Genomic DNA, 11,032 nt, shown 5'->3' on the forward strand with positions numbered 1-11,032 from the left:
TTTTTGAGGGTCACGCTGTGCTGTCTCTTTCAAGGGAATCGGAAAATAATCCACAAAATGCTAGGCTTTGGCTTTGTTTGTTTGTTTCTGGAGGAAGTTGCTTCCTTTTTTTTAAAGGAATGCAAGATTTCACTTCAGCAAAACAGTAGATCTAAATTGTGTTACACAGTACTGTTTTAGCTTCCAAGTCTGCTGAAAAGGCTTTTGTTTTTGCTAACTTGTTCTATGTATCACTTGTTAGATAATGCTGAATGTAATCCTGTGATCCTATTAGTTTTTTTTTTAACTTGCTTTTTATAATTTGCTCTGCCTCCCAAATATTGTTCGCCATTAGTATTTTCCTCTAGTCGTGCCATAAAAGTGGAAAGAGCTGTGTAGTCACCAGTTCCTGTGAGAGGACTGTAAACATACTGCTGAATCAGCACAGCTCAAAACTTGGAACCCTTAGACATGGGAGGATGGGAATTCTGGAATTTCACACTACAGGTTGGATATTGTGTAAGCTTACCTTATGCTCTGCTGAGCAGTTGGAGATTCCTTTTTTAGTGTGATACTTGTCAGGTGTTCCCCAGTGCTGAACACAGGAATAATGTAGGCAGCATGCTATTATCCTCAGCTGCTATAAGCACAGATGTTCTACATCATAGATTTAAGGTCCACAAATTTTGTATAATTTTAGTAAAGGTATTCATTAAATATCTCTGATTTTATTTTTTGTACCTTTGTTGGACTTTTCACATAAATATTCGTGCCTGCACAAGGAAGAATTTGGGTAGACCATATGTGCCCCCTCCTCTGGACTCCCACAACAGTTTGTTCACAGTATAACTTAGCTGTTTACAATACTCCCCACCACTACTTTGAGCTTGAGAGCAGGGATGGCATATTTCAATCCTTCTGTTTCCTCAAGGGTCTAGAACAACTAGGTGTTCATTAAATACTAGATGAACCATATTTGTTCATTGTTCCACAAATAAGTACTGATTAACCTACCTAATGTTAGGTATGGTCTGAGATTCTGGGAAAAGAATATTAAGACATGCATGGCCCCTGCACTCCTGTGTCTTACTGTCTGTGTCAGTGTGGGGAAAAGACCAAAAAACAACAACATCTAACAAAAGAAGTTCAAAATGTGGTAAGTGCTATGAAAGGAGTATCACATTTGAGCCAGGTTATAGCAGAGGAGAGGAATTTGCTGATTACTCGTGGAAAGGTTACAATAGGTATAGGACAGTGATCAGTATTAACATAAACTGAATTCCAGGTGATGAGAATTTTTAAACGTTTAAAATACTCACTTTTACTGTTACAGTTTATCAAAACATTTCCTCAGTTAACAAATAGGCTGTGCTACAAAATTATAGGAATCTTTTCAAGCTAATTGATGGCTTTCTATAACATCAGAATAAAATCTTAACTCCTTGCCAAAGTCTATAAACCTCTGCATTGTCTGGCTTTTCAAACTTTATTTTATCCCACTCTTTCACATGGTTTACTATTGCCCAGCCATAGTGATCCCAGAGGTATGAATAAGAAAGATAAGCTCATTCTTGGGTCAGGGCCTGTTCTCCCTTTCTTGGACTGTTCTTCCTCTTGCTTTTGGAATGGCTAGCTCCTTCTCTTCCTCTGAATTTGGTATAAATGCTTCGTCTTCATAGTCTTCAACCACCTTATCTAATAAAATGTGCACCCTCAACTATTTCCTGGCTCCATACCTTGTTTTCTCCATAGTGCCCATCACAGTGTGTAATGTTATTTGCTTGTTTACCTTCTTTTAGTTATTTTCCCATTGGACATGGGAGCTGGGACCATGTCTGTCTTGTTTACTGCACTCAGATATCGGTTGAATGCGTTTGAAACTTGGAATCCATTTGCTCATAAAAACTTATGACTGGTGGCTAGGTTTCTAGGCTAACCAGCAATAATTTTAATTTCTTGAATTAATTTTTTAGTTCCTTATAGTGTGGGTAGAAAAATGACATTTTCTCCTCAACCTTTTGCGCATAAGCTTGACATTAGATAAAAATCTCAAGTGGCTAAAGTAATTTTTGTAATGTTTGTACCTCCTTTCCATATTCCCATCCCACATCCTTTTCCTCTTTCTCTCCATAGAGTCTGCTCTTCTATTGTAGCAACCTACACTGTCCTGCTCCCTTGGTATGCTTGGTTTTCACTTGCTGAAATTCAGAAATGCCTCTTTTTTCCTGATACGGTTGTCGTGGCAATAGCCTCCTGGTCTCAGGTGATGGGAGGAAGGAAGAGTGGAGATGGATCTGTGGTAGTGACAGCAACCTCTGTGGCTACCTGTTGAAAGCAAAGTAGCTAACTATATGTCAATGGCAACTTGTATCTGAATTTTTATTTGAAATCTTGTTACTAATAAGCTTCATGGAGACAGTGTTCCAAATTGAAATATTCTTTTTTTTAATGTATGAATTATATAATGACTAGATCTAGAAAGGTTTGTCAAAATGTAGATTTTTCTAAAAGAGAAATAGAAGGGAAAAAAAAATCTAGGTTAGAAGGGGAAACACTTAGAAAGAAAGTATCAGTTTATCAAATAGTCCTGCCAAATGCTCAAACTTAAAACCATTAGGATCAGTTGCTTGTAGCTGTTTAGTGCCAAAAGCAGGCCAGCATCCTCAATATGTCACTTTTTAACTATAGGAGAATGGAACACTGCAATAATAAAATATAAATTGAGTTGGCTAAACTTTTTATTCCCATTTTAAGTGGAAATCCATAAGACCTGATTGATTATAGCTCACCAAATATGAAACTACATCATTCAATTTGACTTTTGAAAATTTGGCTGCTTTATAGTACAGTATTTTGGTAGTTATCAGTCTGTCATTTCATCTAAAATGGTTTTGTAACCAGTTGTTTGACATTGTATAAATATTACTTTAAAACAGTTTTAATCAGTTGCTTTTGGTACAATTGGGTGTGTGGAAGAATTCTTTGAAATAGTAGGAAATTAGCTTTCATTTGCCTTGGCTTGAAAATTATTACAATATTTTTATTTCAGAGCACTTCAGTTAGTTAAATTGGGGTACTGATGATTCTTTTGAGATTTTTGAAAATTTATTTAAGTCAGTTAATGACTACAATAACTGTTCTCTAAACCAATTATTGAGATACATGATTGACTGAGGTTTGGGATGCCACTTTAGATCATTCGTGACATTGAAATTTTGGAATTTGTTGGTTTTGGGAATAGAGAGAAGTCGTGGGCATGTTTTGCTACCAGGTCCATTGTTGAGATGTCCTAGACCCTGCATCACATTCTGTGTTCCCACAGTGCAGCATTTCCGGGAATTTCATATTGCATTCTGGATAGCTTTCTGCCAGAAGATCAGAGTACACCTGTGTTGGTTCAGTGCCACTACCCTTTTAGTTCTATTAAGATTTTCTTTTTTTGTTTCCTTTTTTAATCCTTTTATGGCTTCTCTTCCTGCTCACTAACCCTGAGTTTCCCACAACGTTCTTTATTCTTTTCCTTTTCTCTTCATACTTAATGCCTTCAAGAAATTTTCTACTTTCTAGTCTTTAACTAGACTTTAGCTTCCAAGTTGAAAATTTGAAATTTCGATCTCTTACCCAAACTCCAGTCATTTGATTTTGTCTAAAACATCTCTACTTAAAAGTTGCATGTATGTCTTTCCTACTCGCATCCCGAGATGCCCTCTCACCCACACCTGCCAAAAGCCAAAATAACAAACTGATTTTCCTTCCAAACTCTCCTTTTTGACAGTAGTGCCACTAGTCTTTGACTGTTGGTTTCTTTTTTCTTCTACTTATTTACCCCTCATATCTAATTCCTAAGTACCTCCTCTTGATTCTTCCTTCTAAGTAGAAATTACTTATAGATTTGACTGTCTTTCATATTTCCATTTTTACCACCCTACTCTAGGCCCTCACCACTTCAAACCTTTGATATCACCATACTGATTTTTAAGTGTTAAACTTATTGTTTTCTTACATTGGTTAATAACTTATGATAATTATGTTATTTCTGATCTTTTCGAAGTCAAGTGCAAGTACTTCAGGGATTTAAATTTAAGTTTTTTTATGAACAGTCACACTTAATGCAGTTACAGTTTTTTCTTATTACTTCAATTTATCAGGTCACTGCTAACACATAAATAGTGTCCTTGTAAAGTTAATTTTTTTCATTGTTGTTTATCCCCTCCTGGAATATCATCTATATCCCTTTCCACTAATAAGATTTATCTTTTAATTTAAACAGAAACCTTGTGTTTGTTTGAACCTTACTTACCAGCTGTATGAGTTTGGACAAGTTAATTAGCCTCTCTGTGCCTTAGTTTCATTTTCTGTAAAAATAGGGATAATTAATAGTCTTTACCTTCTGTGGTTGTTGTGAGGATTAGATGAGTTAATATATAAAACTTGCTTAAAGTGTTTAGTACATAGTAAGTGCTCAATAAATATTAGCTCTTCACATTAAATAAATATCTAGTTTAAGACCCATTTGATTCAAGTCATTCCTCCACTATTAAGACTAATTTGCTAGCTGTCTTTGGGTATGCCTTGGACCTCAGTTTCCATATATGTGAAATGATTAGGTCATTTCTAGGATTTTCTTTCGATTTATACTACTGAAAGCAGTGTGAGATAGAAACAAGAAGATCATGAGCTTCGAAGTCAGATAAACTATAAGGTAACAGGAAGCATATTGCTATTAAAATTCTTAATATTTTTCACTTAAAGGTGAGGTTATATGACTTCTTTTGGCTTACATCATCAATAAGAATTAGAGCTAAAAACAGATCCCTGGTTTTCTGATCCCTGTTTAATATGTAATATTCTATTACCAGTTTGATTTTTTTTTTTAATTTACTGACATTGATATAAATAGTGGCTGATGAATATATCTTTTTTTTTCCCCCAGGTAAAGACTATCCACAAAAACCTATAAAACAAGATAAATTATACTCCCTAAATTAAAAAAAGGCAAGATCCATGAGTGGGCATCGGTCAACAAGGAGACGATGTGGAGATTCTCACCCGGAGTCCCCTCTGGGCTTCGGGCATATGAGTACTCCAGGGTGTGTATTAAATAAATTGTTTCAGTTACCTACACCACCATTGTCAAGACACCAACTTAAGCGGCTAGAAGAACACAGGTATCAGAGTGCTGGACGGTCCCTGCTTGAGCCCTTAATGCAAGGGTATTGGGAATGGCTAGTTGGAAGAGTTCCCTCCTGGATTGCCCCAAATCTCATCACGATCATTGGATTGTCAATAAACATCTGTACAACTGTTTTATTAGTCTTCTACTGTCCTACAGCTACAGAGCAGGTAAGAGGAATTTCTTTAATAACAGATATAAACATTTATTGCATGCCAGAAACCCTATAATTGGGATTTTTTCGGTCATTTAACTAAAGGTAAGATAATCTAACAGCTATTTGTCAGCTGTTTTAAAGTATCCTATCATATATATCGTTAATAAAGCTCATAGCTACAACCTACTTTATATACACTATGCTTATGAGAAACCAGAAGCAAAGTGTGGACTCTGATCCCAGGAGATAAATTAATGTTAGTTGAGATTAACATGTAAAATATTCCTTTAAAATCAGTAAGTCTCAATTCTTTAAAAAAGAGTTTTATCCCATTTTTTAAAAATGGCTAATAAAGTCTTAGCAAAGTTTAAAATGATCAGAGAGGAAAGTCTGTGGTAGTAAGATGGCACAGCTATAAATCAGTCTTATCAAAAGTATTCTCTTGATTCCAGTAAGAGTTGTTGAATATCCCTTTTCCCTTCCTGTAAACATATGTGGCTGATAACCTCAGGAGTATCTCTCTTATTCTAAGAAGGCAAAAGAAGTGTAAGAAAGAAACAGTATAATGTATTTCCTGCTCTGTATCCTGCTATGGCTGCCATTAAAAAAAGGGAAGCATGGTATTGCTTACAAAGACTCTCCCTGGGCCTTCTCAAATATAAGTCTCTCCACTGCTATTCCCTCTTTTACCTTCTCTACTCACTTCTTAAAACCAAAACTGAAACTAGAGCCCTTCATCTGAATGGGTAAATTGATGTTTAATTGATTTTAAAATGTTCTTGTCAAAAAGTGAACTAAGGTAGTTAGGTAGATGAAGGAGAATCAAAAACATTTGTTGTTCCTGTATTAATCAGAATGATCAGCCACAGGTAAACCAAGAAGATAGAAGGTGATCCTCAACTAAAGCTGTTAAAAGTGACTGAACCATGTAAATCATAATGGCCACAACATTCCTTGTCTTGTTTTAAGCTTGAAGTAATTTTTTTTAATGTAGTCTTTTCAGGTGATTTTTTGAGATAAAATTATCACCATTCAATCCTTTATACCTTTCTGTTTTCATTAATTCATTTGTTACCACATATAGCTCTTAAAGTAGCTATTGAGGGTCACAGTTACCTATAAAACATACTTTGTTTTTGTTTTTTGTCTTTTGCCAGATGTTTATTTTCCCCTCACCATTGAATACCTTTATTTTAATTCCTCTTTTACTATACAGGTACAGCTTATACAGATTGTATGGATATATTTCTGGTTTCCCCTCATTTTCTTAACTATCTTGCTTTACATCAATCAATAACCTTAAAAATAAACACCAGTACAATTGTTTAAATATGTCCTGGGATTCTTTATCACATTCTTTGAGCTGTTTTACTCGTGGCTTACTTGAGGACCTGACATATACTTCCAGAGGAATCTGGTCCAGATCTCGCACATCCTTAGAGGTACAGAAGAACAGGGAACGGGATTGGTTCCAGTTGAAGCCTTCTAAGTCCTAAACTAGTTCCAGGATGGGGGTCAGGGAATGAGAGCAGGTTGGAGGGTAGCTTGGCCACGAATAGTCATTTATTCAGCACCCAGAGTATACCAGGCACCATGTTCCCTATAATACTTTTCCTCAGCCTCTCTTCTTAAGTGATTTGGAATTATTAGAGTAACCTTAGAATTAGTTAAATCTTTGGGGAAACTTCCAGAATAGGAACTACACGAATCACAGAGAACTTTTCAGAATGCTGCTGGGAGGAATCAAGGTGGAATATGACTGTTCAGTAATAGTTTCCTGATTGATACATTCAGTGTATCAGGCTCTTAACCCAGCTGAGACCAAACTGGCTCCTGAATGAGAAGGCTTTCTTCTTAAAACACGTATGAGAGTTGTGAAATAATGGAAACAAGGAAGAAATATATAAATATTAGTTTAGCGTTCTACAGATTCACCGGAAGAAAGAAAAGACAAGAAGGCTTTGCTCTCTCTTATATATGTAATAACCGTCTTGCTGTTTTCTAGGATTATGTATATACTAATACTTGAAGTTGTCTCTGTTCCAGAGTAACACTTTTCCCCATTAAAACCCTAAAACCCCCAAGAAGTTCCTTGTTTTCTAGTCCCCTAAAGCAGTACTGTTCAATAGAAATTTCCATCATGATGGTAGTGTTCTGTGTCTGTGTTGTCTGATATGGAGGCCATAGATACTTTTGGCTATTGAACACTTGAACTGTACCTAGCAACTGAGGAACTGAATTTTTGGTTTTATTTAATTTTAATGAATTTAAACTAAAATAATCACAGATGGCTGGCTAATGGCCATTGTATAGGACAGTGCAGCTCTAGAGAGTTACTGGATTCCTCGAAGAGTAAGAAGCAGTAGACTCAAAGTCTAGAAGGTAGAGTTCTTAGTCACATAAGATAAATCACTTAGTCCAGTGTGCTGGCATGTAAACTATGGTTACAGAACCACAGTTACTGTTTTCCATGTTTGTAACTCGAGCCTGGGGGAGGTATGTACGATGATCCTTTTAGCAACCTCAGTGTTTTAAAATATGAGATTCCAAAAAAACGTCTAAGAGAAGATCTTTACCTTTAATAACTGAGATCTAAATAGACCTCTGTCAGAGAGATACCTCTTTGCAGTGCAGAATATACTGAATATTTTTTGCAGCTCTGAGTAGTTTTTTTAAAAGAATTTCACTTTTTATTTATTTATTTATTTTTGGCTGTGTTGGGTCTTCGTTTCTGTGCAAGGGCTTTCTCTAGTTGCGGCAAGCGGGGGCTACTCTTCATCGCAGTGCGCGGGCCTCTCACTATCGCAGCCTCTCTTGTTGCGGAGCACAGGCTCCAGACGCGCAGGCTCAGTAGTTGTGGCAAACGGGCTTAGCCGCTCCGCGGCATGTGGGATCTTCCCAGACCAGGGCTCTAACCCGTGTCCCCTGCATTGTCAGGCAGATTCTCAACCACTGTGCCACCAGGGAAGCCCTCTGAGTAGTTTTAATTTGCAGCCCTGAGCATTTAATACAGTTAACTTGATAACCAATATCTGAGAAATATCTTGTGGTTATAAAAATTTTTTCATGGCCTGGGCATGGGAAAATAGTAAAAAGTGATGCAAAACACGCTGACATTCTTACAGAGAACAAACCAAATAGAAGCTCTTCTTTTTTATTTATTTATTTATTTACTTTATTTGTTTTTGGCTGCATTGGGTCTCTGTTGCTGCGCACAGGCTTTCTCTAGTTGCGGCGAGCGGGGGCTACTCTTTGTTGTGGTGCACGGGCTTCTCATTGCAGTGGCTTCTCTTGTCGTGCAGTACAGGCTCTAGGCACACAGGCTTCAGTAGTTGTGGCAGGCGGGCTCAGTAGTTGTGGCTCGCGGGCTCTAGAACGCATGCTCAGTAGTTGTGGCACATGGGCTTAGTTGTTGCTCCGCGGCATGTGGGATCTTCCCGAACCAGGGCTTGAACCCATGTCCCCTGCATTGGCAGGCAGATTCTTTACCACTGCACCACCAGGGAAGTCCCAAAGCTCTCCTTTTTTAATTCACTACATTTAAATTCAATATTAGTGGTTCAGTTTCTGTCTGGGAAAAGAGAAACCATTCCTTGAAAATGTGACCATAAATATTTGAAAAATAATATAAGCACTCTGTCTAGTAAGTAGATCATTATTTTCCTAGTGTTGTTTCATGGAACATTGAAGAGATGTGTTTAAAAATAAGTTACGTGCGGGACTTCCCTGGTAGCACAGTGGTTAAGAATCTGCCTGCCAATGCAGGGGACATGGGTTCGAGCCCTGATCCGGAAAGATCCCAGATGCCACGGAACAGCTAAGCCCATGTGCCACAACTACTGAGCCTGCTCTCTAGAGCCTGCAAACCACAACTACTGAGCCCACATGCCACGCCACCGCAATGAGAAGCCTGCACACCGCAACAAAGAGCAGTCCCCACTCGCCGCAACCAGGGAAAGCCTGCCCGCAGCAACGAAGACCCAACACAGCCAAAAATAAAAAAAATAAAAATGAATAAATTTATAAAAAATAATAAGTTACATGCTCAAATAAGTTTGGGAAATGGCAGGATGTTGTATCCCCCTTGAATATGCACAATATGCATTAGTGAATAATCACAATATGCATTAGCAATCTTAAGGGCTGGAAGAAGTCCGGCAGTTGAGAAATCTGTTTAACATTGTTTAATCCAATGTTTCCCAAGTGAGTTTAGCATGGAAATTTTCTTTTCGTGTAATATCTATAAGCGTCTTGAAAGATACAATTTAGGAAAAACTGTACTGGATTATTCATTAATTGATTCTTAGAATCTATATGTTAGGAGAAATCTTATAGAAGTTACCTAGCCTAATCTCTCATGGGATTTCTGTATTATCCCTGTGAAGTAGTTATCCAGCATCTGTTTGAGTACCTCTACAAAGCAAGGAATTTTAATTCTCTTATAATTCTGAAGTTTTTCATTATGTAGCACCTGGATCTTCTCTCCTATAGCCTCCAACTTCTCTGGAGAATGAAGATAAAATATCTGCAAGTAAAAATACATTAGCCAGATAATAGTAATTAATATGTCTTATTACTCTTGCTTTTCTTATTTTATTTCACAGGCACCTCTGTGGGCGTATATTGCTTGTGCATGTGGCCTTTTCATTTACCAGTCTTTGGATGCTATAGATGGGAAACAGGCAAGAAGAACCAATAGCAGTTCTCCTTTGGGAGAACTTTTTGATCATGGGTGTGATTCACTATCAACAGGTATTGTTGATTTTTTAATATTAATGATTAACAGAGTTAAAAAGAATATGATAAAAAGCGATAATAAGATAAATAAGAGGTTCCTGGTGTTATAATAGTTATCAGAGTAAGTGGTTTTTTGTATTAAAAGTTTTAGTATTATCAAAAAATATAAATCTGGTTAATATTTGTTCATTATTTGGTGGTATTGGGAAATTTAGAAATTAATTTCTACTTAAGTTATTTTTAACCCTAAATATTATTGTTTTGGCACCTGTTGTTTTTAAATTCTAAGGGCATAATTGTTATCATGAAAAAAATCTCATAAATTATAGACGAGAGTTCAATAATGGGAGACTAGGAAATTCGTAGTCTTTGTATTTAAATGGATATTATGTAGACATTTAAAATTACGTTGTAGATTTGGAGTATAACTGTGATAATGGGCTTGGATGAAAAGACTAGAAAAAAATACACTAAGGTGCTAGCAATAGATAAATTCCTATAATTAGATTATACATGGTATGTCTTTATTTGTACCATTTAAAAAATAATATTTCGGTAGTTTTTTAGAGGGAAAAAAGAAATTTAGAAATTAAGTGACAGCTTCTAACTAGTCTTCCTTTCAAGAAATCCCCTCACCCTGACTTCCCACCCGCCCACAACACACACACACTTACTTTTTATTTAGCAGCTCAATTGGTTTCTTGTCATTTGGCATAGCATTTAAAATATTTTAAAAGAAGCAAACAAAAACCCTTGATGGTTTTACCTTGTGAACTCAGATTCACAGATGTAGGTGTATATTAAAATCATTGTTTCAGTGTATCCTGACAGCAGCTTGCTTAGTAGAGGGGAAGGAATAGCTAAGCTCTTATAAAGGCTAGTTGGGCATCTTGAAAGGCTATTATAATTTAATTAGTTGGCAGCAGAATGATAGGTGTCCTCTGTTTTTTAAGTGTTAGTCATTTTTGCATTGTATTTTGAGTTCC

At 36.6% G+C, this 11,032-nt stretch overlaps 1 protein-coding gene across 5 annotated transcripts in view; it reads left to right on the forward strand.

The window, feature by feature from the left end:
* The window catches only part of CEPT1 (choline/ethanolamine phosphotransferase 1), a 36,359-nt gene that overhangs the window by 1,930 nt on the left and 23,397 nt on the right, over nucleotides 1-11,032 (forward strand). For 4 of the 5 annotated variants that reach the window (XM_059927558.1, XM_059927555.1, XM_059927549.1 and 1 more), the window contains exons 2-3: nucleotides 4,913-5,322; nucleotides 9,914-10,061. In XM_059927558.1, the coding sequence (XP_059783541.1) occupies nucleotides 4,984-5,322; nucleotides 9,914-10,061 (487 nt within the window). In that variant the 5' untranslated portion in view covers nucleotides 4,913-4,983. Of the gene's footprint in view, nucleotides 1-1,008; nucleotides 1,136-4,912; nucleotides 5,323-9,913; nucleotides 10,062-11,032 lie in introns of those variants that run through there. The other variant, XM_059927572.1, reaches the window with a different exon arrangement.

Source organism: Balaenoptera ricei, chromosome 1, assembly GCF_028023285.1.
Source record: "Balaenoptera ricei isolate mBalRic1 chromosome 1, mBalRic1.hap2, whole genome shotgun sequence".
NCBI classification, from domain to species: Eukaryota; Metazoa; Chordata; class Mammalia; order Artiodactyla; family Balaenopteridae; genus Balaenoptera; species Balaenoptera ricei.